This window comes from Psammomys obesus, unplaced genomic scaffold, assembly GCF_907164565.1.
Source record: "Psammomys obesus unplaced genomic scaffold, mPsaObe1.curated_primary_1811, whole genome shotgun sequence".
Classification (NCBI taxonomy): Eukaryota; Metazoa; Chordata; class Mammalia; order Rodentia; family Muridae; genus Psammomys; species Psammomys obesus.
The window spans coordinates 3,716,767-3,744,399 of NW_026590859.1; the positions used below are offsets into that span (position 1 = coordinate 3,716,767).

At 53.3% G+C, this 27,633-nt stretch overlaps 1 protein-coding gene across 1 annotated transcript in view; it reads left to right on the forward strand.

The window, feature by feature from the left end:
- The first annotated feature begins 631 nt into the window (after nt 1-631).
- Nucleotides 632-27,633, forward strand: part of Vash2 (vasohibin 2) — a 30,320-nt gene continuing 3,318 nt past the window's right edge. Inside the window, exons 1-7 of the mRNA XM_055609168.1 lie at nt 632-688; nt 1,193-1,592; nt 9,143-9,231; nt 12,795-12,851; nt 13,452-13,526; nt 18,688-19,069; nt 19,634-19,749. Of these exons, the coding sequence (XP_055465143.1) occupies nt 1,317-1,592; nt 9,143-9,231; nt 12,795-12,851; nt 13,452-13,526; nt 18,688-19,069; nt 19,634-19,749 (995 nt within the window). The 5' untranslated portion in view covers nt 632-688; nt 1,193-1,316. The remainder of the gene's footprint in view (nt 689-1,192; nt 1,593-9,142; nt 9,232-12,794; nt 12,852-13,451; nt 13,527-18,687; nt 19,070-19,633; nt 19,750-27,633) is intronic.

Genomic DNA, 27,633 nt, shown 5'->3' on the forward strand with positions numbered 1-27,633 from the left:
GGAGGAGGAAGGCCGTGTTTTAGTGGGGCCGTGGGAAGGCCCCTCCTTGGCTTCAAGCATCCCTCCACAAACCAGGCAGAACGGAAGGGGCGTCACCGGCCTCGTGTCTCGTAGCAGCCTGGGTTGAGGAACCGTGTTACACGACTACTAACAGAGGGTGCAAGGCCGTCCGCATTTGCTAATCTGGGGAGAAACTTGTCCCGGAGGATTCGCTGAAGTCGGGCATCTCCCGAGCCCTGTGAAGGGCCAGGTCGCTGTGCCCACCCCTCGGCGAACGCTGCTCCAACGGCCAAACCCTCTACCACTGAATCACACCTCGGGGCCTCCGCTGCTGCCTCCGCCCCGGGGAAGCGGGACTTCAGACCCTGGCCGGTGGCTCCCCTCCGCGGGGCTCCCGGGACACCGCAGCATCGGACTTCGCGTGGCGGCCCAGCTTCCCGGACTCGGAGCCCCGCCTGCCCGGGAATGCTGCAGCCAATGGCGGAGCCGCACGGCTCGGCGCTGTGGAGTCCCAGGTCCAGGCCCCGCCCCTCTTTGTTGCGGTGTCCAATGGGCGCGTCCGGAACATCGGCGGCTGCCCGGGTGACTCGGTTATCTGTCACGGAATAACATTCGAGAATGGGACATGGAATGAGGCGACGGTCGCCGCAGCCCCGGGAGCCCTCTGCAGCAATGAGGCCCGCCCGAGGTGGGTCCCCGCGCCCCGCGCGCGCGCCCCCCGCGGAGTCCGCCCGGGGGCAGGGGGCGGCGCCGCGCCCGCCCGGGAAGCCCGGCGGGAGCCGCCCCTCGCGCGCCGGGGCTCGGGGGGCTTCCGGGAAGACGCCAGGCCTCCTGAGCCGGCGGCCGCGGCGCCCTCGCGCCAGCCCCGGGCGCTCACGTGCCAGCTTGCTCTGGGTCGCACGCGGTCCAGCCCGGCGTGCGCGGGGCTGCGGGGGCCCTCGTGTCTCCGTGCTCCTCGGCCGCCTCCTGCCCCGTCCCTTCCACCCCGCGCCCCCCGCATGCCGCGCCTCCCCGAGCGCGGCTGGGTGTGAGGCTTCGTGGCGCCTGCCCGGCCGCCTAGCTGGCCCGGCTGGGGGCGCGCGGCTGTCCCGAGGGGGTGGGTCTGGGGCCGGGATGCGAGGAGGTGGGGGTGGGCGGGACCCCCGTGCCCGTCTCCCTGAGCCGCAGTGTGTGCCGTTTGCACCGCCTCCAGGCCCGGCCGGTGAGCGGGATTCCCTTCGCGCGTCCTGCGGCCGCGAGAGATGAAGGCCGCCCCCGGGGGGCTCTGATTCCCGGCGTGCCCACGTGCCCACGCCCCCCGCCGCGTGCCCCTCACCATGACCGGCTCCGCCGCCGACACTCACCGCTGCCCCCATCCCAAAGGTGCCAAAGGCACCCGGTCCCGGAGCAGCCACGCGCGGCCCGTGAGCCTCGCCACCAGCGGGGGCTCGGAGGAGGAGGACAAAGACGGCGGGGTGCTGTTCCACGTGAACAAGAGCGGCTTCCCGATCGACAGCCACACCTGGGAGAGGATGTGGCTGCGTGTCGCTAAGGTCCACCCCAAAGGGGGAGAGATGGTGGGCGCCATCAGAAACGCTGCCTTCCTGGCTAAGGTCAGTGGCTTGGCTGGAGAGGGCGGGCTGCGCCGGGTGGGTGGGATGGGGCCGTCTCAGCCAGGGCAGAGATGGGAGAAGGGACCTCAGGTCCAGCTGCCGAGTACTGTCCCTGTTCTGCTGCCAGGAGGGGCAGGCAGGGGGCTTTCCAAAATCCATCATTACTCAGCTCCTGTAGCATCTTTACCAAAAGGTAAGGTCACCAGGGCAACACCAGCCACTCCAAGGAAGCATGGAGCCCCGGGCTCCATCCTGCCTGTCCTGTCAATGTTTAGTCCCCTCCTCCACCCTGTCCCCCTAGCAAATGATTTACGGAGCTGTGAGTGAATTTGTAATCAACCAGCCAGACTTTTCAGTGTGAGTCATTTCAAGACTTTTTTTTTTTTTTTTGACAATCTTCTTCCTCCTCCTTGTCTTCCTTCTCCTTCTTCTCTTCCTCCTCTTCCTCCTCCTTTTCTTTTTTATGACAGTCACTTTTACCTCTGAAACTTACAGAGAACAGTGAAGTTCTCTTAGCAGCTTATCTGGCGCCAAGAGGAGAAAAGGGAAGCGATTGGCTGTGGCTTAAAGGGACTTTCCAGGACACAGGATGAATTAGTCTCCCTGGTAAAGGAAAAGACCAAGTGAAGCTCTCTTTTTACTCTGGAGAGCAGCCAGCGAGCAGGCCAAGGATACGGTTACAGACAGAAGATGTCCCCTGCTGGGAGTGTCCTGTTATATAAAATAGCAAAATGCGAGCTAGAGCTAGCGGAAGCTGGTGAACCACTGTGAAGATGGCTTTCCTGGACCCCAGGAGCCCTGTTTGCTGAGGAGGACTCCTGAGAAGAGGCAGGAATCCCACGCCCCACATGCAGCAGTCAGGCCTAGCCTGGCGACAGCTGAGCATGGGGGTCTGCAGGCCAGAGGCTGTGTGAACCCTTGGGGAAGTGGAGGAGGCTCTCTGCTTCCTGCTCCCTTGTGTTTTACTACTCTGCTAGGCAGGGAATTTATTCTGTCCAAATAGGAGCGTGTCTGTGTAGAAGCTTGTTTGACGGAGCATCAGTTGTAACGATCCCTGCTCCTGAACACAGGCCGTCGTGGCTCTGACTTCCCCACCTTTCTCTGCTTACCATGATTCACCAGAGTCCTTAAACATTCAGGAGTTGGGCAAGGGGAGGGAGGACTGGATGCCACCCTCTTGAGCTGGCTTTCTGAGGCCTGCACCTTCCTCATTGTGCCTTCATCCTTATATCAGTTCAGTGTGTGGAAGCCCTTCTCCACGTGACAAGCATTGAATCTTAGAATTGGTGAAGATTCTCTCATTAAGTCCTCCCAAGAGGGAGGCAGGGGTGGCGTTAGTATGAGACAGTGGGACCCTGCCTCTGTTCTCTGTGGCCTCTTCTTTCTTTCTTCTCTTCCCCTTTCCTTCTTTTTCTTTTCTCCCTCCTCCTTCCTCTTCCTCTTCTTAGTCTTCCTTTTCTTCTTCCTCCTCTTACCCTCATCAGTCTGCTCTTTCTAAGACTGTGGCTGGTTTGCCACAGGCGGTCCCCACACAAATGTAAGAGATGCAGTGTTCTAGGCGCTGATGTGGCAGTTTCAAACATACGTTTCTACTTCCAGAGACTCACGCTGATGCTGCCAGGATTATAGTGAAGTCTTCTTTTATAAAAGGATGTTCCAGACAGGCCTGGTGGGGAATGCCTGTCGTCTCAGCACTCAGGAGGGAGAGGCAAGAGGCTTATAAATTCAAGGCCATCTTGGGTCCCACAGTGAATTCAAGGCCAGCCTAGAATGTGTAGTGAGAGCCTGTTTCAAAAAAGAAAAAATGTCCTTTCTTATATGTATCTTTGTGTATCATGTTGTATTTTTGTTATAACCAAGAGCCTAATGGCAGCTGCTGACAAGCCTGGACTTCCCCCTCTGCCCAGGGCAGGCAGCTGGCTGCTTTAGATTTTGTTGTTTTAAGATTTATTTATTTTATGTAGATGAGTGCTCTATCTGCATGTACACCTGCATATCAGAAGAGGACATAAGATCACATTATAGGTGGTTGTGAGCCACCATGTGGTCGCCAGGAATTGAACTCAGGACCTCTGGAAGAGCAGCCAGTGCTCTTAACCATTGAGCCATTGTTTCTGTTTGGTTAGTTTTTGAGACACTCTGAAGCCTTGGCTATCATGGAACTGGCTATGTAGACCAGGCTGGTGTCTAAAACTCATAGCTATTCACCTCTCGTCCTCCGGCCAGGCCGTTTTTATTTCTGGAGCTTGTGGGATCTGTGTTCCGTGTCTGGGTTTTCGCTGGCGTGCCCGCCTGTGCACCACTGCGTCAACCCCCGCAGAGCTCAGGAGGGGCTGGGTCCTGTAGACCTGAGTCTCAGACAGGGGTGATCACCGAGTGGGCACTGGGAACTGAACCCAGCCCTCTGCAAGCCCTGAGCGTCTCCACAGCCCCTTCCCCGTTGTCTGACAGGGTCTTGGTCAGGGCTGAGGCTCGCCCTTCGACTTATGGTTCTCTTGCCTTGGCATTCTGAACTCTGAGCTTATAGGGTCCCACCACCCCCTGGTCACGACTGGGTCTTTAAACTTGGCTAAGACTGTAAGGCTTCATTTCCCTACATTGCATATTTGGTTTTTGTTTGGTTTTGGAGAGGTTCTTCTGTAGCCTGTTAGTCACAGATTGACTGTGTTGAGGCTGGCCTTGACCCCTGCACCTTTTGTCTCCACCTTCTAAGTGAACTCTGAATCTCAAGAGCTGGCTCTCCATCTGTAACCCCATCATGGCACCTTCTGGCCTCAATATCCTGTAAGCCCTTGCTCAGGCACAGGCATGGAGGTCCCAACTGCTGTCAGAGACCCTCTGCTCCAATTCCAGGGCTTGGCAGTCTCTCCTGGGGCCAAGTCGTTCTCCTTTGCCCAAGCCACCACTGTGCCATCAAGAATTTGCCCCAAAGGTGGATGGTGGGACAGAGGTGAAGAGGGACTGGTGAATCTGGGTGAGATCAAGATAGTACCCGGAGCAAGTTCCGAGGCTCTATGAGGAGGCACGGGGGCATGTCCTTCCGCCACAGGGTGTTGTTAGGGATCACCATGAGTTCTGTCTGAAGGCCTGGGCGTCTGCTGGGAGCAGGGTGGGCGAGGATGGGCTGGGGTGGGGTGGGGGATCCTCTTTCCAGATGGTGACCTCATCCTTCTGCGCTCATGGTTGCTGAGCTCCAGTGAGCACCTGACTAGGCTTTTTACTGGGATAATTGAAGAGAAAGAACAGTCACTGGAGTCCCACAGGCTGGAGAGAGAGTGGGAGGTGCAGAAAGAGCTACTAGCTCTTCTAGGTCTCCTCCAGTGCTTCCTGGTGCCTCGAGTGGCCAAGGCAGAGGCAGGACACTGGGGCGGCTTAGCAGGAAGCGTGTGTGTGTGTGTGTGTGTGTGTGTGTGTGTGTGTGTATGTGTGATTTTCACGGTGATTCCAAATTTGGAAAGAATTCACATTAGAGGCCTGTGTGAAGTGTCTGCTGGGAGCTGAGACTCCTTCAGGCTCTGCCCTGCCCCCTGTGCTCTCAAGAAGCTCCCCCCGGGCTGCGTCCTGGATTCTGAGGTATCCCTCTGCCTGCCTGGTTCTTCTAAAGCTGTGACTCCAGGGCCTCTGTCCCAGAGCACAGGCAGGCCCTTGGACGCTGGCACCCAGCACCATCCCGGATCACGGCTGACCCATGCTCCTTCGCCCAGCTTTCCAGGAGGCTCTTTTCCTGCAGCACCTGCAGTAAAGGAAATGCTTTGGTTACTCCTTGTTCTTGTCCAAGGTTGCTCACGTGGAGCCTCTTGCTGCCTTCCCTGGCTCCAGGCCTGGCTTCCTCGTCCCCCTTCATGGCCAGGCCAGTTACATATCTGTGCATTCCCAAGTCTTGCCTTCTGTCAGCTTTCGTTTGGCGAGAAGTGAAGGGCACACTGCCAGACTCTTGCCTGTAGTTCTCATTCTTCTCTGTCCACCCCATAGCCTCTTTTTCCAAATTCTTTAACCGTCCCCGGCTCTCCTCACCAGCACTGAGATGTGCCCTCCAGAGTGTGGTGACAAACAGGAAGAGCAGAGGAGGGCACTTTGTGGAGCTTCAGTTTGTCTTACTAGTAAATTCAGCCTTTCCCAGTCAGTCATTATTTGCTTTAGTAAAGCACTTTTTGTGATGTCAGTTGTTTCTTATGGTGAAATACATGATCCGTCACCTGTCTCTCAGCCATTCTGAGTGGACGGCTGCTGGTGCTTGGATCCCGAATGTCCCCAAAGGCCCACATGTTGACGGCTTAGCTCCAGCCTGTGATGCTCTTAGGAGATGGGGCCTAGCAGGAAGGACTTGGACACTGGGCAGGATGCCCCAGGATCAGACACTGGTCCTCCTTTCTCTGCTCATTTCTTGGGTTCCCTGAGGTGAAGAGACCTCCTCTGCCACATGCTCCTGCCATGCTGTGCTGAGCTCCAAAGCCATAGGTACAAGTGACAACAGCTGAACCCTCTGAAACTGCGAGACAAAATAAACCTTTGTTGTTTCTAAGCTGATGATCTCAGGTGCTTTGTCACAGTGATGGGAAGTTCTGTGTCAAGTTCTGTGTCATAAAGGACATGCACACAGCTATGCATCCATCCCCACCATCAACCTGCAAAGCTGCTGCTTTCCTCCTCTGAAACACACTAATGACTGATTGCCCAGAGCTTACTTCCACTCCCTGCCCAGAGCCCACTGCCCTGACAGCCACTCTCCACTTTGGTTATGAATCTGACCACTATGCGAGAGTATAGTATTTGCCTTAGAATTGTGTGTGTGTGTGTGTGTGTGTGTGTGTGCGCGCACACCAGGACATACATGTGGAGGTCACACAGGTGTTGGTCACTTCCCATCATGTGGGTTCAGGGGACTGAACTCAGCTCGGCAGCTTGGTGGCAAAGGCCTCCTGCTGAGTGTCTCCCTGACCCGGAATTGGCTGTTTTGAGGTTGCCTTGCTCCAGGGTTCACCCACATTTCAGTGTGTCCCCAGTGTGTGCCTGATTTGAAAGCTAACTAGCATTTCTCTGTGTCAGGATGGAGTTGTGTTTATTCATTCGTTTGCAGGCACTGAGCTGGCCTCCCCTTCTCACAGAGGACTAATGAGGTTTCTTATGACTGTATGAAGTCGCCATGAGCTGGTCACCGCCCACCTCACCATCAGCTGTGCTGCACTTTGCAGCCGAGTGGATGTTCTCACCTCCTGGGTAGGAAGACATCCTCAGGAAGCCAAGCCTCAGGGTTCTGTGTCTGGGAACTGGGGCCCCTCTGATTCTGAGCCTTTCTAGTCCAGCTCCGGGGAGCAGGCTACCGTGGGTAACAACGGCAGCTCACGCCTGTGTGCGCTGTGCAGCCTCTGCCCTGCTGCCTTTCATACAGCAGGCCGTGTTGTCCTCACAGCGGTTCCAAGGGCACCAGAAGCCATGTTATTTCACCTGGATGCAGCTGGTCAGAGACAGAGCAGGGATTTGAACCCTTGTGTGTGACTCTCAGGGGCCCCTCTGGCTTGCGCTCCAGTTCCACCCTGGCTGCCTAGGGTGCTGTTCAAAGCTGCCCCAGGCTGGGCCCCAGCCAGCTTGCCTGACAACAGCTGATGCGCTGAGCACCTTGGCTCTGCCTGCCACACCCCACTCCAGCCCACGTGGGGAGCGCTTACATTTGTCCTGCTTGGGAGCAAATGTGAGCACCGGCAGCTGAGGTAGCTGCAGCTGTTTCCTAAATCCCTTAGTCGCCATTGGCTGCTATTCTGAGGCCCAGCTGCCTTCACACCCAACTCTGTGGGCTCCCTGGGATGGACGGGGCTTGAAATAACTCTGTGATCAGCTCCCTAAGTGGACTCTAAGCCGAATCACTGGCTATGATGTATGCAGGAACTTGCTCTATGTCCCTTGCTTTTCACTTTTCTGTGACAAAAGTTCCCTCTTCCTTTCCTGATCCCATACTTCCTGCCCTGTACCTGGCCTGGAGTTCACAATGTGGAGAGGCTCAGGAGGGTCTGATCCTTGGCCAACTTTCTCACCACTCTTTGAAACCTCCGGTCCGTTTTCACAGAGCTTTGGTAGACATGTGGGTGTTACTGTGAAAAAAAAACAAGGAAGTCTCGGCAATTGCTAGTGTTTGTTGGACAGAGAATTCATGTGTGAATGTGTGTATGTGAAACTGTTTATGGGGGAGTATTTGTGAGAGAGAGAGATCTGAGAGAGAGAGAGTCTGAGAGTCTGAAGTCATGGAAACAAACGTTCAGATTGGAACCTTTTCCCCTCCAAAGTGACTCTCCCAGACAGGGAATCTGAGTTGAGGTGTTAGAGATGAACTGTAGCTTGAAGAACAGTTGGGCGTGTGTGTGCCCACACAGCCATGCTCACACTCTTAGCGCCTTGGTTTGGATGTGCTAGTGTGACTGCTTCCCTTCCAGCTGAAAGGGCAGTTTCTGTGAAGTTAGAATGCCTCACAGTGGAGGCTGAGCGGAGGCGCTGAGAGGGAGGTGTGGGCAGAGACTGTTTGCAGTAAATGCAGCCAGTGTGGCACAAGTGGGGGAGAGCCTGCTCGCCTGAGCTTGGTTCACCACGCCCCCCCTCACTGTGCTCGAGCCCTCGCCCGGAGAGCCACGTGGCGTTTGGCACGGCTGCCCGGTGGGGCTGTGCCCGTCGGCAAGGCTGGCCCCGTTTTCTCCCAGGACGAGGCTAATCTTGCCTTCCACACTTCCTGCTTCTCTTGAAGAAGCCCACGCCTAGAGGAGTCTCCCTCTCAAACCTGTGCCCAGAGGGACCACCGCAATCATGGAGAAGATGAGGACTCAGTGGGGCAAAGAAGCGCTGACGTGCTGCTGGCTGGCTGGAGGCCTGAGTGGCTAGGTTGAGGGCCGACTGTAGGCCCTGGGGGAGTTGGCTGGGCCTCGAGGATGGGGTAAGGAGGCTCGTGAGGTAGGGGCACAGCACTTCCCTGAGGAGAGTCAGACGAGAGGAGCGCCTTCCTTAATCTCGGGAAAGGGCTCAGGGAGGGAGCAGTGGACATGAGAGGGGTGTGGCGTCCAGAGGTGACGCGGTGGCCAGTGTACCAGTCTGTTGCAGTTGGCTGTCGGGGATGCTATTTGCCTCGTGCCCTGTGTCGGCGATGGTCACGAGGGAGCACATGTAACAGGGTCACTCTTCGCCGTGCTGCAGACTGGACCGTGTGATGGAAGTATAAGGAGCAGTGAGGTGCTTCGGGGTCCATTCTGGGCCAGTCTCAGTGGGAGACCCCGGAGAACGTGGTCCCTGGCCCCAGGATGGCAGTTACATTTCCCTCGAAAAGGCAAGCTGTGTTACCCTTGATGTCAGGAGGGCCGCAGAGAACCGAGGCCCCGGACGGAGTGGGGTGTAACTGGAGGGAGCTTAGAGGCCCTTCAGCGGCGGGGTGATGGGGCACCGTGGCCACAGGTGACTGTACCAAGTGTGTCTGCTCCCAGGAGTGGCTCCCACTTGATTTCAGCCCCGTTCCTGCTGGAGCTGTGCCAAAGCAAGCCCTCACTAACAGGAGCCGCTTCTCTCTCTCTCTGCAGCCTTCAGTTCCCCAGGTCCCAAACTACAGGCTGTCCATGACGATCCCAGACTGGCTCCAGGCCATCCAGAATTACATGAAGACACTACAGTATCCTTCCAGCCGGCCGCTGGGTGCCCCAGACCAGGGGTGGCACTGGCCACTGCAGGCTTGTGTGTCTGTTGCTAGTGGTCATCCAGAGCTCTGTAAGGTTGGTGAAGACAGGTGTTGGAAGAGCACCCTTGGGTGACCAGAACGACCAGGGCTTGTCCCGAAAGCAGAGGTGAAGCTGGTCCACCTTGAGGCTTGTGGCTTCTTTCTCCCTCTTCCCTGTCCTTGCCTCTGCCTTCCCTGGTGGCCCGTGTTTTCATTCCTTCCCTTTTCTCCACTGTTGTCTTTGCTTATTTCTTTTGCTACATGATTAGGCTTGCTTTCTTCTCGCTTGTTTTAACTCATTCCTGACCTCTCACGACACCAAAACACCTGTCTGTCTTTGCCTCTGGTTCCTGACAACCCAGGCAGGAGACTCGGTCCCAGCTGTATGTGCGGGGGAGTGGGGGTGGCTCTGCCATGGGGCCCCTGCCTCAGCTGGAACTGAAAGCTTCTGAGGAGCCTAAGGGTTTAGTGCAGGCATGCTTTTGGCCTCCTCAGTGCCCTTGGGTTGTTTACAGTCTGGGTTAGCTCAGTTCTGCAGGTCCCTCAGAAGCAGTGCCGTTGGGGACAAAGGGCAGAGGAGATGGTCCACACACACTGAGATGGGGAGTCCCCGTGTGCTGCTAAGGAGCTGCACTTGGGTTGACTTGTGTGGACCAGGCCAGGCTTGTTGGCTGGCTCTCTGCATGCTTCCCTCCAGCCTTGAGTCTGGGAGGACTTCCAGAAACTCGGAGCCTGTGTTCCCCCATTCTCTGCTGCAGGCTGCTGGAGGGTGCAAACAGCAACATCTTCCAAGGGCAGCCTATCACCCTGGAGAAGAGCACCTGTTCTGATCATCAAGGCTGATGAGTTGATTAGCTTCTCAGTTTCTGCCTCACAGGTCATCTTTCCTATCCGGCATCTTCCCCTGGCTGGCTGCTTCGTCAGGAGATGGTAGCTCCCTCCAGAGAGGCTGGCAGCCCCAGGCCCAACCAAGGTTATTGGGTATTGCTGCTTGTATCCAGACCAAGACTCCACATGGAGTGGTGGTGGTGGAGGGCATAAACGCCTTCCCATATAGACCCAGGCCTCAAGAGCCAACCCTCCTCATCACCAAACATTCCAGATGACCTGAAGTTAGGACAGCTCTTACTTCTGTCAAGGACGAGGCTTCCCAAGGAGAATGAGCCTGGCTGGGCTTCATCAGTAGGGACAAATTTGCATGTGTTTTGCATATCATTTTTTCTCCCTGATACAAAGCCTGCCACACACTCAGCGTAGCTCTCAGCATTGCTCTCCAAGGGCCCTTTTCTTACTTTTACTCTGACCCATCAGCCAAGACCATTAGCTGCAGAGCATGCAGTGGAAAGCACAAGGGAACCTGGGGACCAGGTCCTCAGGTCTTTGGGGCCGTCATCAGGGAGGCAGAGTAGAAACTTTTACTTCTGTCCTGCTGTCTTTATTTTCTTGGGGTGCCTGGCTGCTGTGTCCTGGACATGGGTGCCAGCATGTGGGCGTTGCTTGGGGTCATTCCTACCTACACGTGCTCAGCTGATGGGTGCAGCCCTGCCTTTCCCTGGAACAGAGCGTGAGTGGCAGTAAGCGAGAATGCCAGTCTTTGTGTCTGGAAAGGGAGCCCCCGTGGCTTTGCTAGGTATGAGAAGCCCGCCCAGGAGCTGTGTGCTTCATCCAGGGAAGGCTTGAGAGAAACTTCCAGAAGCTCAGCTATCAGCCACAGGAATTTAGAGAAGATGGCTAGACAACTTCTCATTACTCATTAATATTACTTTGTAGAAATTGAATTCTACTTTGAATATTTGGGGAACCCTACTGTTGGATGGAAATCTTTGATAAAATTAAAAAGCACCACGTCACAATAAGAGCCCTTGGTTTGTTTGCTTTTCTTTTACCACTAAGATAAAAAAAAAAAAAAAACCTTTTATTGGTTCTTTGTGAATTTCCCATCATGCACCTCAATCCGGCTCATTTCCCCCTCCCCTTGTACCAGCCCTCCACCCTTGCAACCTCCCTTCCAATCTTCTTGTGGAAGCTGTAGAATGTCACAGTACCACTGAGATTTTATTTATTTATTTTTGTTAGTTTGTTTCCTTTTTGTTGAGACAGGGCTTCTCTGTGCAGTCCTGGCCTCACTTTGTAGACCAGGCTGGCCTGGAACTCATGGAAACCCTCCTGCCTCTGTCTTCAGAGTGCTGGGATTACAGGCGTACGTCACCACACCCAGCTCTGCTAAGAACTTTTTAATATCTTATTTTAGAAACATCAAGGAAGCCTGAACTGTTATGAACCCAGGTCATGGCTGCTAGGCTGAACGTGTTCACATCACGCCTGGCCCTGACCGTGTTTTCAGTCCACAGTCAGAAGTGGGGCAGAAGTCATGAGCTGCGGCCTACACCTGGAATCCGCTTCTGAGCTACAGGCTCCTTCCCTGCTCGCTTTGCCTGGAGGGGACCTAGCTCCTCTCTGGGCAGCACGGTGTGTAGCCACTCCTGAAGCTGCTTGCCTCACTGTGACAGTGAGGGAGTCCTGTGCACCGGCTGGTCATAGCAGCTCTAGGCAAGCAAAGTAATTCAGCATCAGCGTATCCCCACCTCCTCCCCTTTACAAATACGATTTTGTTTTAGGCATAAGAGGGGTCTTTGGTGATACAGGTTTGCTAGCTCTGGGGAATTGGGCATCGATCAGAAGCAAGGTGTGTCATCTGTTTAGATTAGTGATGTCAAGTGTCAATCCAGGCATGAAATAAGTGATATTTTCTTAAGTTCTGTGTGCTATTGAAAAATCTTCCTGCCGTTCATCTACTCTTCCATCTTTCCTTCCATTCATTGATATATTGGCCAGCCCATACATACATACATACATACATATACATACATACATACATACATACATACATACACCATCCTTTTGTCCATCCATCCATCCCTCCATCTATCCATCCATCCACTCATCCAACCACTTATTCACCCATTTACCTTTCTTTCATCATCCATATCTCAATCTGTCCATGCATTTTACTATTCTTCTATCCATCTTATCATCATCTGTCTGTCCATCTGCTTGTTTCCTTTCTATCCATTCTTTCAGTTGTTTATCCAATGAGCTGCCCCCTCATTAGTTAATTCACTTTCTTATTCTCATTTATTGAATTACATTTGCTGACCTGTGTATGCTGAGCTACCTCCAGGCTTTATGGGTGAGCCAAATATGATGAAAGAACACTCCCAATTCTCAGGAGATTCTAGTCCAGCATGTAACTTCAGACTTGTGGTCAAGTAGCTGGAACCCAGGGTAGACTGGAATGATGTGTTAGGAAAGGCAGAGGCTCATGCAGGCTTCAGTTAGAAACTGGATTTTCAAGGCTGCACAGCGGGGAGTCAGGGGCCGTGGGCTCCTGCTCGCCACTGGCCGGAGAGCAATGACTACTTTCTTATCCCATCAAGAAATGGAAACCCGTGTGGCCCTCTGCTGGGCAATCATGAGTTTGGAGTTTCTGTCACTTTCCCTTTACATGTTTCACACAGATACAATCATACAGGGACCCAGTTCTTTGAAATCAGGAAAATGAGGCCTCTGAGCGGGTAAGTATGCATGATCTGTGGCCAGCACTTTCTCCTTCCAGTGAGCACCAACACCCTCCCCCAGCTTCTGCCCCTGTCTGCTAGGGCTCCAGGATTCTAGTCTGCCGGGGGTGGAGGTGACCAGGGCCAGGCTGTGGGTGAGACTGAGGACTAGCTGCAAAGTCCAGCGGTCAAGACTGGCTCTTGGGCCAGGTGTGCTGACACCCATTTAATCAGCACTTGGGAGGCAAGTGGATCTTTGCGTCTGAGGCCGCCCAGGGTTACATAGCAAGTTCCAGGACAGCCAGGGGACATAGAGAGACCCCAACTCAAAACCAAACAAACCAGACTGACTCAGGACAGCAGAGGCCTGCAAGCCTATCCCTGAAAGTCCCTGCCTCCATGGTTAAGGGCTAACACCGCCCCCTCTGAGGTAACTGGGAGAGTGGGGGGCAGGCGTGAGGACCTTTGAGGTCTTCCTGGGAAGTAAGTTGTTGCCTTTCGAGATCCCTGCATGACGCCTCATGTGGAGGCACGCCTGCAGACTGAGAACTGAGGCCAGTCAAACGGCCTGCATAACTGCAGAAGTCCTGAGAGGATCTGTTGTGCTCTGTCCCACAGGCTAATGGAAACGGCGAAAGAGATGACCCGAGAGTCCTTGCCTATCAAATGCCTTGAGGCAGTCATCCTGGGCATGTATCCTTTCTGTCTGCGTCGTGGCTTTGTGACCCTGCTCTGGACCTAGTTATGTCTTTGGTGTCCTTGGGGAAAAGAGCCAAACCCCCTGGTACTTCTCTGCATGTGACCTGGCTGGAGCTGAACACAGCAATGCTGGGCTCCTTGGACCAGCGCTCCTCTAAGCTGTCATCTGTGGCGCTGTCCGGCACGGTCAGGCCAATGACTTAGAGCCAGCCGTCACAAGGAGAATTCACATTCAGAAGGAGAGTCTGGCTCTTGCCTGACACTATCATAAGAAAGACAGTTAAATGGAGTTGAGTCAAGGCCAAGAGGGCGGATATCCAAACCCATCACCAGGGGAAGCGTGAGCAGGTTGCAGAGAGCAAGTGCTGGCTGTGTGTACCTGGTAGACACGGGCCTGCTCGCTAATGCCTTATCACTTTCACCACATTCGTGGCTCTTTGCCCTGAGAGGAATTTGGTCCAGAAAAGCTGTGATGACCCTGACTGATAGTGATGGCAAGTGAACACAACCAGATAGAAGAGCCAAAGAAACGTCGGGTCTGTGGGGTACTTGATTGGGAAGACCTTGGCCATGAAGGCAGGAAGCAGAACAAGGCATTGGGTTAGTAGTCGGCCCCAGATGAAAGCTGTTGGCTTCTTGAGTGCCATGCTAAGTGGCCTTCAGAAAGCTCTCGAGTGGGAGAGTGTGGTGCTCTCATCCCGGATCCCCACTTAGAGTAGCTTTCTGGAAGACAGGACAGGGTGGAGGCAGCTGGCTCAGTCTGCAGAGCCCACTGCGACTGCTCACCAGCAGGACGGTGATACTTGGCCATGACCTTGGCAGTGGGAAGGGCTTAAATGAGGTAGTTTCCAGAGCTGCCAGGAGATTGAGTATGCAGGACTTGGAAGCTGGCCAGACACAGTGGTTGACGAGGAGTCAACCAGCACAGGCTCTTGTCAGGCCATAGACTGTGAGGGTGAGCTCAGAGAATCAAGACTGACAGGACTGTCACACACGGGGACAAAAGCAGTGAGGGCTGAGGGGAGGGCTGTGTCCAGGCCACAGTTCCCGTGGGTCCCACCCTGTCTCACATGGTGATGTCATGGCCCAAAGGAAGGACTTGAGCGAGTCCAGATGTGGACTGGTTGGATCTGAAATATGGAATCTGGACTGTTCTGGATGGGGTGTTCAGAGTGTGGGCTTTTGAGAGGGCGGGTCTATGCTTGAAACACAAATTGGGTGATGTGAATATTTGGGAGACAAGTTAGGATGAGGAGAAAATGATCAAGGATGACCTTTAAAATATTTTATCTAGGTGGACACAAAGAACCCACGAATGAGACTGTCCTCGTTTGTTTTCTGTTGCTGTGATTGACACCGGGGCCAGAGCAGCACAGGGGAGGAAAGGGCTTATTCCTGCTAACAGTTCCAGGTCGGAGTCTGTAAGGAGGGAAGGCAGGACAGAGACCAGGAAGAAAGGCCACTGGCCTGACCCTGGCTCGTTCTCAGCTTTCTTATGCAGCCCAGGCCCACCTGCCTCGGCCACAGGGGCTGGGCCCTCCACACCAACCACCAGCCAGGACAGGCAGGCTGGGGGCAGCTCCTCAGCTGAGGGTCCCCCGTTCCATGTGACCCTAAGTCATGTCAAGTTGACAATAAAAACTAAGCAGGACACAGACTTAAGGAAACACAGAGGAAGGCTGAAAGCCAGGAAGGAGACAAGGATCGGTGGAAGAGGCACTTCACGATGAGATGGGACAAGAGGGTGCTTGACCTGTGTGCTCTATGGATGTGTGTGCTCTTGGCTGCAGATGCGCACGCCAGAGTTTGCGTGTGTGGATGCAGAGGGAGCGGCTTAACATCAGTGCATTTTATCACTCTCTGCCTTTGTGTAACGTGTGTATAAGTGTATGCGTGTATGTTTGTAAGTGTGGGCACACACTTGCTGTGGCATGAGTGTGGCAGTCAGGACAACCTCTGGTGTTGGTGGTCAGCCTCCACCTCATCTGAGACAGGGTCTCCTTGTCTGTTACTGGGCCCAGAAAACCATATGGCCCACAGGCGTCCAGGGCCCTTCCTGCCTGCCGCTCACAGTGGAACTGGGGTTCCAGCTGTGTTTGGCTGTGCTTGACTTTCTGTGAGTTCTTGGTATTGAACTCAGGTCCTTTGCCTGTGCAATAAGAGCTTCAGCCCATTGAGACAGCCCCTAATCACTTACCTGGCTTTTGAAGCACGGTCTCATACTAAACTGGAAGCACCCTGGTTTGGCCCTTGTCTCTGCTCCCCAGTTCTGGGGTTACAAACCTGTACCACCACGCCTGACTCCTTCACATGGGCGCAGGGATCCAAGTACTTTAACAACTGAGCCTTCTCCTCAGCCCCTCTTGAACATTTTTGTTTTGTTTTTGCTCTTTGAAGTGCTAGGGACCGAACTCAGTGCTTTGTCTGTGCTAACCCCAGAGAGCCACACTTCTGGCCCCAGATTTACATAGGGTCTTAGGCTTTGTTATGTATACACTTTGTGTGTGTATATATTGGTGGGTTTCAAAGCCAGGGCCATGCACCCACTCCTACAGGACCTTTCCACAGGACAGGGAGTTTTGTGCTTCTCTGCCCCTTGCAGAGCACCTTAGGGTCTTACCTAAGTATGGCCAACTGCATCTATCTATGCCTTAGTTAGCATTTGAAAAATGGCAACCAGAGTCTCTCTGAAGCCTCTTCTCCCTGCTCCACATAAAAAGGGGAAACATTAGGGAGTCCAGCAGGGGGCCAGGCTGTGGGCTACAGGTAGCTCAGGGCCATACTCTTCACTGGCAAGAGTTAGCTGCACTGCTAGCAGAGCCTCTTGCTGGAACCATTGGCTGGGGAGCTGTAGGCTAGAGGCCATGGGGGACAGGAGGCTGGGCCCTTCCCTGCATAGGGAAGCTCTGTTCAGCCACGTTAGCCTCCCTCTGAGTACGCACGTGCATAGGCCACCATGTTCTTTGGGCATTGTCATGCATCTGAACATCCAGTCCTGGAATCACCTGGAGGCTTGGACAGAATAGACCTAGGAGGCCAGGACCTGTGGTTTTATTCTTACCTCTGACATTTCAGAGAAGAGCAAGGCAGTGAGGGAGCTTCTGGCAGTTCCTCTCAGGGAAACTGGACTCTTGGCACAGCCTCCATCCACAGTTACAGCTCCGCTGTGTCAGCGTTCAGCTGTCTTGCTTTCCCCTGGGGATGGGAGAGTGATTCAGGTCACAGTGTCTCCCAGAGCTTCCCGCCATCTGGGAAACGTTTCCTTGATAGCTGATAGGTTTGGCTGACTTCTAGTCACCTGTCCTCCTTTTTCGTGTGTGTGTGTGTGTGTGTGTGTGTGTGTGTGTGTGAAGGTACATGTGCAGCCAGGGCACAACTTAAGCTGTGGGTTCTCAGGTATCTGTCTGTCTGTCTATCAGCCATCTATCAGCTTATCATCTCTATCCATCTATCTAATCTATCACCCATTATCTATCATCATCTATTAATAATCTGTCTACTATCTATCCATCTATCTATCATCTGTTTACTATCTGTCTGTCTGTCTATCTGTCCGTCGTTTTGAGGCAGCATCTGCCACTGGCCCAGAACTCATCAGGTGAGCTAAGCTGGCTGGCCAGTGAGCCCCAGGAATCTGCCTGTTTCTACTTTCCCAGCTTGGGATTACAAACCTGGGTTCTGGGTATTGAACCCAGCGAGTCTTTACAGACTAAGCTGCCTCCCAGCCTGTTTTTATGTCTTGTCACTTTAGCTCAGGGTCCCTTGGACAGCCACTTTGCAGCTGGCTAACTAATGTGTGTGCACACTTTCCCGGGCATGCCACACATGGACCTTAAAATTCTTTCTGAGTTATGTCAAGTATTTTGGAGGAACGGCTGCTATGGCCATCCACGGGGAAGACTGCTTGCTCCCAGGTGCACGGGGAGAAGCAGGCTTTCCTGGGAGAGAAGCTGAAAGCTACCCCTGCCACAAGTAAGCAACCTAGGTTGGTTTGTTTAGTTACATGTTTTAATAAGTGTCATAAGTACTTTGAGATGGTTTTGCTATCTATTCCTGCCTGGCCCTGCACTTCCTCTAGCCTCCCAGCTGCTAGGATGACAGGCCTATGGCACTGTGCTTGGTATCACTTTGTCTTTTAGCTGTACTGAGGGATGAGCCTGGGGCCTCCTGCTGGTGAGGTAAATGTTTTCTGCTCAGCTGCAGCCTGTACCACTGTATCTCACAGTTTCCTAGTATACTGTGCTATGTAAAAGTCATCTGAAGGTCCCTGTCTTAGCTACACCCTGTTGCTGTGGAAAGACACTGACCAAGGCCACTGATGGAAGAAAGCACACTTGGGGGCTCACAGTTTCAGAGGGTGAAACAGGAAGGCGTGGCTCTGGAGCAGTGGCTGAGAGCTTGCATCTGGAGAACAGACCGAGAGGCCAGGCCAGAGAGAGCTGATGGGGAATGGTGTGGGATTTTGATTCGCAAAGCCCACGCCCAGTGACACGCCTTCTAGTCTTTCCCCAGCAGGCAGTTCTGCCAACTGGGCCAGCCATTCAGATACCCAAGCCTGTGGGTGCCAGTCTCGTCCAAACCACCATGTCATCTAAACTCAGCTCCTTGCCGGGATGTATGCGCTAAGGACAGTGGACTCAACTGTTCTTAGCACAGGGTCTCATGAGGTAGCTGTGGCTAGCCTCACACTCAGAGATCTGTCAGGCCCTGCCTCTTAAGGGTTGGGGTTAAAGGTGTGTGCCACCATTCCTGGCTCCTGTGCATTTGTTATGGCTTCAGGATGTATCCTTCAAAAATGTCCAGGGCCTCTTGGCAGTCAGATAAGGAGATGAGAACAGAGAGTCAGTGAGCAGGAGCAAGTCACTTAGGACTGTGCTCAGGGGTCCAGGCCATCCTCAGAAGTGAGATGTGGACATCCCATATTTGCTTGGTTTTGGTAATACACCAGATTTGATACTCAAAGATACTGCAAATTCCAGGAAAGGTTAGATACTGAGCTCCAGGAGTTGGGGGTAGGAGGGTGCAGGTGGAGCAGGGGGTGGGAGGGTGGGAGTGGAGGAGCGGGGGCAGTGTGAGGGGTGACTCCCTGGGCCCAGGAGTGGTACCTCCTGGAAGGCTGTGTTCTCCGTCTGTCCCTTGACTCCGCTTGCCTGAGCTACTTAACCAACGGCCAGCCTTCCGTCGAGCGGTTCCCCATCAGCTTTAAAACCTACTTCTCAGGAAACTACTTTCACCACGTCGTGCTGGGGATTTACCACAACGGCTACTACGGCTCCCTGGGCATGAGCCGAAGGGCCGAGCTGATGGACAAGCCGCTCATCTTTCGGACCCTGAGCGACCTTGTCTTTGACTTTGAAGACTCCTATAAGAAGTACCTGCACACAGTCAAGAAGGTCAAGCTCGGGCTGTACGTGCCGCACGAGCCTCACAGCTTCCAGCCCATTGAGTGGAAGCAGCTTGTCCTCAACGTCTCCAAGATGCTGCGGGCTGACATCAGGAAGGAGCTGGAGAAGTACGCCAGGGACATGCGGATGAAGGTGGGTGCCGGGACCAGCGCATGCGGTGTGGGGGCCTCCTTCCCATTTGTATCGGCTACTCTACACACAGGGCCAAGTCCCTGACCCCAAAGTACGGACAGGAGGGAGGGAGAGTATTTTGGTTCACAGTTCAAGGATGTTCTCCATCATGGGGAACAACAGTGGGAGGAGCCTGAGGCAGCTGTGTCCACAGCTGTCCCCGGGGACACTGAGACGTGGCTATTCCACTCAGGCTTGCCTGTCTTCACTCCTCAGGGCCTGGGTGGTAAATGTGGGCTGCGGGAGGAGCAGCAGGAGCTGCTGTTCAGTACTGTAGAGGAGACTTTGCCTCCCAGGGTGAGACTTCTAAGCAGACAGCTCCAGGAGGCTGAGGGCCAGGGATCGGCTCCCCTCCCTCCACAGAAAAGGGGGCTCACTCTCGGGAAGTGGAGCCCTCATCCTTTCCCAGTGCAGAATGAGGGGAATGTGCGTCCTGGGCGGGCTGGAGCTGGGGTGTTGTGCTGGGGAAGGTGAGAGATGGGGTGCTTAAGGATCTAGTGTGGCCGAGTCCTCTATCTTCTTCAGATCTTGAAACCGGCAAGTGCCCACTCTCCAACCCAAGTGAGAAGCCGGGGGAAATCCCTGTCTCCCCGAAGGAGACAAGCAAGCCCTCCAAGGAGGCTCGGCAGGCGAGACAAGTCGTGAGTGTACACACATTTGTGGGGTGTCCTGGCCTGTGGGGAGGATTCCCTATTCATAGGTCATGGTGGAGATGGTACCGTGGTGCGTGCCACACCATGCCTGCCACTCTCAGGCAGCGTGTGCCACCCCAGGCAGTGCTCTGCTGAAGATGAGGTGAGTATAGAGATGGAGGGAGAAGCCAGGGGAGACCGAAGAATGGAGGACCCTGGGAGTTGAGTCAGGAAGCTTGGATCTGGAGTCAGCCTAGCTACTCAGGAGCCACCATGGCAGTTCCTGTAGCTCTCCGGAGTGTGAGTTCAAATCTGTCAGGGTCATAGACCTGCATTCTGCTGTGCCAGCAGGATGTGGTGGCCGTTAGCCGGTAGTGGCCCAGGAATGCTTCCTGGCTCTTCCTCATCCTTGGCTAACTACCGAGGCTGGTGATGCCGCCATGCTCTTCCTTACGACTCACATAAGACATGACAATTGAGCTACTAAGAGTCCCCAGAGTCCCCAGCGATGTCACTGAAGCTGTAGTCACACTGAAAAGTTGCTGTTTGCTAAAGTAATGGCAGCAGGTTGCCATGGCGGCCCCTTGCATACTGGGGGCTGGGGCAGTCCACAGGCTAAATCCCTGCTCAGCCACAGGTGGCCGTGTAGCAGGCAGACCCTGGTCCTGAGGGAGCCGTGGTCTGCATTTGTAAGAGGCGAAGAACGATTTCGCACTTGTCACCAACATTTCTGAGCAGGTCTAATGAGATCGTGGGGGTGTGGCTTGTTAATGGTAAGCCACTTCCACAAAAGCATGTTCCAATGAGGCAGTGCAGGCGATGCTCTGCAGGGCTCACTTTTTGAGGAGAAAACCAGAAGCCCATAGCTGGTCAGTTAGGGAGCCAACACAACTCCCTGGACTCTAGGGAGGGACAGCGGAGAGGGGCTGGTTCTGTTTGGAGGTAGAGGGTAGGACAAAGGGTTTTCAGTTTAAAGAAAGGCTCTTCATTCCATTTCTCGGGTTAGCATGGACAGCTGGCAGACGACAGGTGCTCAGGCATGGGAGGAGGGGTGCAGGGCTTCTGTGGCAAGAGAGGCTGAGAAGGAGACTAGCACAGGCCATTCCTTCAGAGAGAAAGGTGGCTGCTACAGTGCATGTGTGGCCTTCTAGTCTTGCCCTCAGCATGCCGCCCTCTGAGCTTCATACCAGCCCTCACCTTAGCACCCTCTTGTCACACCAACCCTCACCGAGTCCAAGCTCTTTGACTCAGTCATCCATTCTAGCTGCACTGCCATCTTAGAAGTGTGAATGGAGAAAAACCCTTCCTGAAGGGTCCGTGACAGGGACTCCACAGTGGGAGGGGAAGCCCTGTCGTTTGGTCTGATGTCCCCTCTGTCCTATAAGCAGCGGGGGTGAGCTGGTCACAGAGGGTGCTCTTCCCTCCAGACCCTGGACCAGCACACAGGAAGAACACCTCCTTCTGAGGCAATGGATCTCTGCTCTGAATGATAGCAATTGGCAGTTCAGTATTTTGGAGTCAATGTTTCTGGATGGATCCCTTGTCCCTGGACCCACAGGAACTTAATGTAGGGAGAGGTGTGGAAAGTTCTTAACAGTAAAAGGAATTAACAGAGTAAGTGCCAGGGGACAGAGCAGGGTAGCAATCTGGATGCAGTCAAAAGTCTGATGACTTGATGTCTAGTCAGGTCATCACACTTGTCTAGAGGCAAGTGTGAGCAGGTGCTTCTCAGGCTTCTCGAGGGATTGTTCTAGAAAACACCCATAACAGACACTCAGGGCTTAAGGACAGATTTAAAATTGGAGGCATCTCCCCAGAAGTGACAGTTTAAACAATGGTTCATTGCTGAGGAAAGGAGAGAAAAAGATGAGCTACTCTGAGGAGGCCAGAGAAGACAAGGCTGACTAGGAGATGGGGAAGGGATGGCTAAGATGGCGAGGCTGGCTCATGGGTGAGTGCTGCTGCCCTTGTCCCTGGTGATGGCCACCCATCCCTGCCTTGCTCTGGGGACCACTGACCCTTCTTCCATTCACCAGGTGGGTAAGAGGAGGAAGAACGGAGACAGATGCTGAGGGTAGAGGGGTTTTCCTTTGTCACCCTCCTCCCTTCATACCTCAAGGCTCAGTTTAATCCCAGAGTTGGGAGCTCCAGGAGGACCAAAATGAGGACTTGTGGCCCAGTGGCAAATGTGTAAACTCAAAAACAGTGTGGATGGTGAGGTTTGTGGAGGAGGAGGTCCTGAGGAGGTTGTGGGGAGGAGCGGAAGACACTGTGGATTCTGGGGACCTTTGGTGCACAGGGTGACAGGACTTGACAGGGCTAAGCCTGCGAAAGGGAGGGTGATGGAGGGAGCTAGGAGGAGAGCACACAATGAACCCTGCATTGACCAAGTGAACCAGCAAGTGGCTGTGGGCAAGCGTTTCTTTGGGCCCTGGTTTCCTTGCCTGTGATGGGAAGGGGAGACAGAGCAGAGTCCTTGATGCAGTTTGTAGAATGTAGTATTCCCTCTGGGTTTTTTTCCTTGCAGACCTGAAGAGAACTACACTATTTTTGGCTACAAGGTGGAAATACACAAGAGGAAGAGGTGAAGGTTCAAAATGAAGTGAGGAATTCAGGACACAAGGCTTTTGGGGAGCCAGGGTCAGAGGGATAGGTTGCTCCAGTGAGGGTCAGGGAGGGGTTAGAGATGCTCAGGTAGACAGAGGCTGGTGGCTTGTGCCAGGGTAAGGGAGCCGTGGGCCTGGTGACAGGGAAAAAGACAGCTGGAAGAGAGCCACGGGCACAGACTGGGCAGGGCCCAGGCCGAGAGCCTCACTGACAGGTGGACCCTGGCTCTCAGAGGGGCCTTGTTTCAAACAGAATGGAGGAACCACCCTCGCCTGGAGCTTCTGAACCAGCAGCTTTGAGACAGGAAGCTGAGTTTTTATTTATGACAAGTGCTCAGTTTTCTGCTGCTGGGTGGGGGGGGGGCTACAACTTGAGCTCCCCAGGGCCACTCGGCAGGAGACCACCTCCAGGACAAGGTTTACATTAACAACCGATTCGGCAAGATAAACATGTTGAAGGCCCATCATACCCCAGACTTGTTCAGTCCTGTCGGGCCTGAGAGAGATGGTCTCTGGGTAACTGATGGCTAGCCCCATGTTCAGGCTTCACTTCAGTCAGTCTGGGAGGTGTCCTGAGTCCCTTATGGGAGTTAGAAAGAGAACTGCTTTTCCTTGCCACAGACACTAATCTTTACTACTTTGTCATGAAGCCAAGGCAAGTGGCCACAATGGCGCCTTCACCTGCGCCCGAGGAAGACAGCTGTTACACAGCTACAGCTGTGAGTGAGAAGCTACTGGGTGCCAGGGCCCCATGTGTCCCTACCTCTCCTGACACACTAGAGTGGCCCGAGACTGGACAGACCAGGAGGGAATGGGTCCCCAGGTGTTTTCCATCCATCCTTTTCTGACCACTGCCCTCCCCCAGCAAGGTCTATACCAGCCCAGGCACAGGCCAGTAAATTGTAAACTTCTCAAAAAAGGTGGGGCAGCTGTACCCAGCTCCCAAGGCCCCCAAATCCATGCCCACAGCTTTTCCTTGCTGGCTAAGCAGGCTCCCAGGAGCTCTTCATTGGCTCTTTCCAGCAGGCAGGATGTGGGGGGCTCTATCAGGCCAGGGGGCCTTGGAACAACATGGTCATCAAGACCCCTGCAGCTTCTGGGGCCTGAGGACAGTCACAGGCAGAGCTCCTAAGGTCATGGCTCTTCTTGGCATCAGAAATCCAGGCCACTTTGCTCTTTATCTAGGTTGGGAGGAGCCTCAAAAGGGCAGCTATAGAGGCCTCTGTTTAAAGTAGACCCTTAACCCTTGGCTTCTGGGAGGCAGGACTCGGGGAGTCTGCTGCCACCATGCAGAAGAGGGAAGGAGCCCAGAAGCAAAAGGAAGACAGAGAGAAGGGAGACAGGGAAACTCCAAGCCGGCCTCTCCCTCTGCTGACTGGTGCATCTGCCATAACCACAGGCTGGACCCTTTGGCTCCCAGACACATGTCAACAAAAGGCTCTTCTCTCACATCTTTCTCCAAGGTTTTGGTCCAACTCGCTAGTTTTGCTTTTTAAAAGAAATAGCTTTGTCTGTGGCCTGGTAAGGCTGCTCCCCCCTCAGGGGGAGGTGATCAAAGAGCAGGCCAATCAGTTCATGTCAGAGTCAGTCCCTCTTCCCATTACTATGGAACCCACTGAACTGCCATGGGCTACATCTGTGCAGGGGTTCTAGGTTATCTCCATGCATGGTACTTGGTTGGAGTAGGAGTCTCAGAAAAGACCTCTGTGCTCAAATTTTTTGGTTCTGTTGCTCTCCTTGTGGACCTCCTGTCCTCTCCAGATCTATTATTTCCCACTTCTTTCATAATATTCCCTGCATTCTGCCCAAAGTTTGGCCATAAGTCTCAACATCTGCTTTGATAGTCTGCAGGGCAGAGCCTTTCATAGGCCCTCTGTGGGAGACTTCTAACTTGTTTCCTGTTTTCTTCTTCTGGTGTCCATCCTCTTTGCCTTTTGGAGTGGGGATTGAGCATTTTAGCCAGAGTCCTCCCTCCAGGCCACAGAGGAAGACAATGCAGCCACTCCTGATGAGACTTAACAGACTAGGATTAGAAGGAAGAAAAAGAAACCCTCCCCTACCAGTGTACTTGGGCAGGGGAGTATGTGGAGAAGGGGGAGGAAGGGAGGAATTGGAAGGGGAGGAAGGAGGGAACTAGAGGGGGGATACAAAGTAAATAAAGTATAATTAAAAAAAAAAAGAGAATGATACCCCAACTAAGGGCAGTGCATGGGGAGGATGTAAAACCCTGGCTCAGATGTAGCCCATAAACTCAGTTTCTAAGTGGGGATCTCCTAGTAAGGGGAACAGGGACATTCTCTGGCAGGAACTCGGTGGCAGGCTCTCTGACTACCTCCCCCTGGGGGGAGTACAGCCTTGTCAGTCCACAGAGGAAGACAATGCAAGCAGTCCTGATGAGACCTGACATGCTAGGTTCAACTAGAAAGGGAAGGAGACCTCTCCTTACCAGTAGACTAGGGGAGGGGTATGGGGGGAGAAGAGGGAGGGAGAGCAGATTCGGGAGGAGAAGAGAGAGGAGGTCACAGTCAGAATACAAATTGAATAAATTGTAATAAATGATAATAAAAAAGAAGAAAGCTTACCAAAAAAAAAAAAAAAAAAAAAAAAAAAGAAAGAAAGAAACAGCTTTGAACATCCCCAGTGGCTTCACAGACTCTGGGCTCTCACTGAGCTGGTCTACATCATGCAGGGTTCTTGCACACCACTGCCAGGCTAGTATTTCACCTTTACTTAAGGCAGCGAGTCATTTCTAAACATGCGGAGTGCTCAAAGTGGAAAATATGCACAGCTGGAGCCCCGCAGACGGTTTTAGTGGCTTCTGCCGCCCCTCCTCCCAAGGCTGGGTTGCTCCCAGCTCTGCATTCCTCTTTGTCTTTGCACTTGCCTAAATAATCCCTTCAGGAGCCTCTGTGTCACCCATTGACACCAGAGTCAGTTGAGTGGGAGGGGAAGAGTGACTTCACCAGCCACAATTAAGATCAAGTTCCTAAAGGGGGACAGCAGGGCCTTCCCCTGAGGGCTCCATTCTGCTCCCCTCTGACTGTTTTGGTCTTGCTATTATTACCGAATTTGTTTATTTGCAAGAACATGCACATGTGAAGGGCAGAGGGCAACTTTTGGGTTCTTACCTCCACCTCTGGGGGTCCAGGGGGTAGAATTTAGGTCATCATGCTTGGTGACAAGTGCCTTTACCTACTGAGCCATCTGGTTGGTAGGCCTGTCCTTCAAATGTTGGGACACCTTCTACCCAGAAGACCAATTTCTTTACCTCTCAACTCTGTCCCACAGGGTTCTTAGGGAGATATGGGTGGAGATTGCCATCTGTTTGGAAGCCTTTGTGTCAGGTCCCTGCTGCTCTTTTCTGAGAGGTGGCACAGTGGCTTCTGAGTGGAGTTACCCCTAGAAGAACATCTTAGAGAAGTCAGGGACGCTGGGTGTAACAGTGCACTCCAGTTACCTAAGAGGTGGGAGCAGGAAGGTCACTTGTGTCCTCAAGTTCTAGACCAATATGGACTCTGACAAGGCAGTCACTAGAAAAGGGGCTGGCGATAAGGCCCAGCTGAGTGCTAGCCGCATAAGCTTGAGGGCCCAAGTTCAGATCCCTGTGTAAAAAGCCAGGTGCAGCCCGCATTTTTGTAACCCCACTGTGTGGGCCAGGGGGAGACAGGGTGATTCACGAGGCTTGCTGGCCAGCCAGCTTATCACAGTGTACTAGCTGAAGGTCCATGAGAGACCCTGTCTCAAGAAAATGTCAGGTGGACAAGTAATTGAGGACGCCAACAGGTTGGCTGCTGGCCTCCACATGCAGTCAGTGTGCACACGTGGGCACATGCCTCTACACTCACACATGAACGACTACAGAAGAAAAGGGAAGAGCTTTTCTCACTGGAGTTGGCTTCCCCGAAGACCAGCTCGAGCCCGTTTCTCTGCCCATGTGACTCCTCTTTACCTGGCTGGCCTTCCTCTTTCCACTGCCATGTTTCCCTCACCCCCCTTCCCCTTCTTTCTTAAGCAATGTTCTTCCTTTGAGCTAACCCACGAAGGGTCCTCAGGTGGGTCCTGGAAGCATCTCTTCAAGGCTTTGCAGGCAGGGGTCCTTTTAAAGTAGCTGATATCTAGGGCATGACTGGACCCAAAGACACTGTCACCTGAAGGCCGTGAGCTCACTGCCACAGTTGAAGCTGACAACGCATTTCTGTTCTTACTGTGTATTCCTGGGCATCCCAGGAGCCACGAGAAGAGACACAGAAACGTGGTGTATGACACAGGTGACGAAGATACAGGCTCTAGTGGGGTCAAGTGGCAAGTTGGCAGGTTTACTGACCACAGCCAAGTTGTTTCATAGGGAATGAGTGTAGGTCAACATATCAGAATCTCTCAGTGGCCATTTGAGAGGCTAGGCAGAAGGATTCCAGGTTCAAGGGGCACCTGGTAACTTACTGAGACTTCATCTCAGATATTAAGTAAAAAGGGAGTTAGGGAGGGCTCAGTGGTGAGTGCTGGCCTAACCCAGGAGAGCCGTGTTTTGGTGGTCAAGCCTTCTTAGACGGCTGCTGAGTCTGCAGTTCATTTTCAGTTGAGTGAGCTGGACTACTTTCCTGTCAAGAGGAAACAACTTGATATGGTGAAGTCTTTCAAAGGTTTAAGTTAAGAACTTATTCTGAGTTTTCACCTTTTAGCACTTAACATCACGGTTTGGACGTCATTTGAAGACATCTTTGATGTCATCTTGTGAAGATGACAAACCCTAACATCCTAAATCTGACAGTCTTACTCATGTCAATGCACGGTGACAAGGGGCTCATCAGAAAATGGAAGCTGTTAGAATGCTTACACAGTGCCAGCCTGGAAAGCCATTAGCCCCCTAAATGACTACCTCATGCTCAGTCCGTGCTCAGGCATTTAACTGTCAAGGACGCTAGGGGTTTCTCAGCAAAGACATTTTGCACTGGGTGACTTTTTGCCATGACGTGGTTTCAGGTGAATTCTGAAAGCTACACCTTGACAGTTCTTTTCTTCCTTCCTTCCTTCCTTCCTTCCTTCCTTCCTTCCTTCCTTTCTTCCTTCCTTCCTTCCTTCCTTCCTTCCTTCCTTTCTCTCTCTCTCTTTCCTTCCTTCCTTCCTCCCTCCCTCTTTTCTTTCTTTCTTTTCTTTTTCTTTCTTTCTTTCTTTCTCTCTCTCTCTTTCTTTCTTTTTCTCTTTCTTTCTCTTTTTTTCTTTCTTTCTCTTTCTTTTCTTTCTTCTTTCTTTCTTTCTTTCTTTCTTTCTTTCTTTCTTTCTTTCTTTC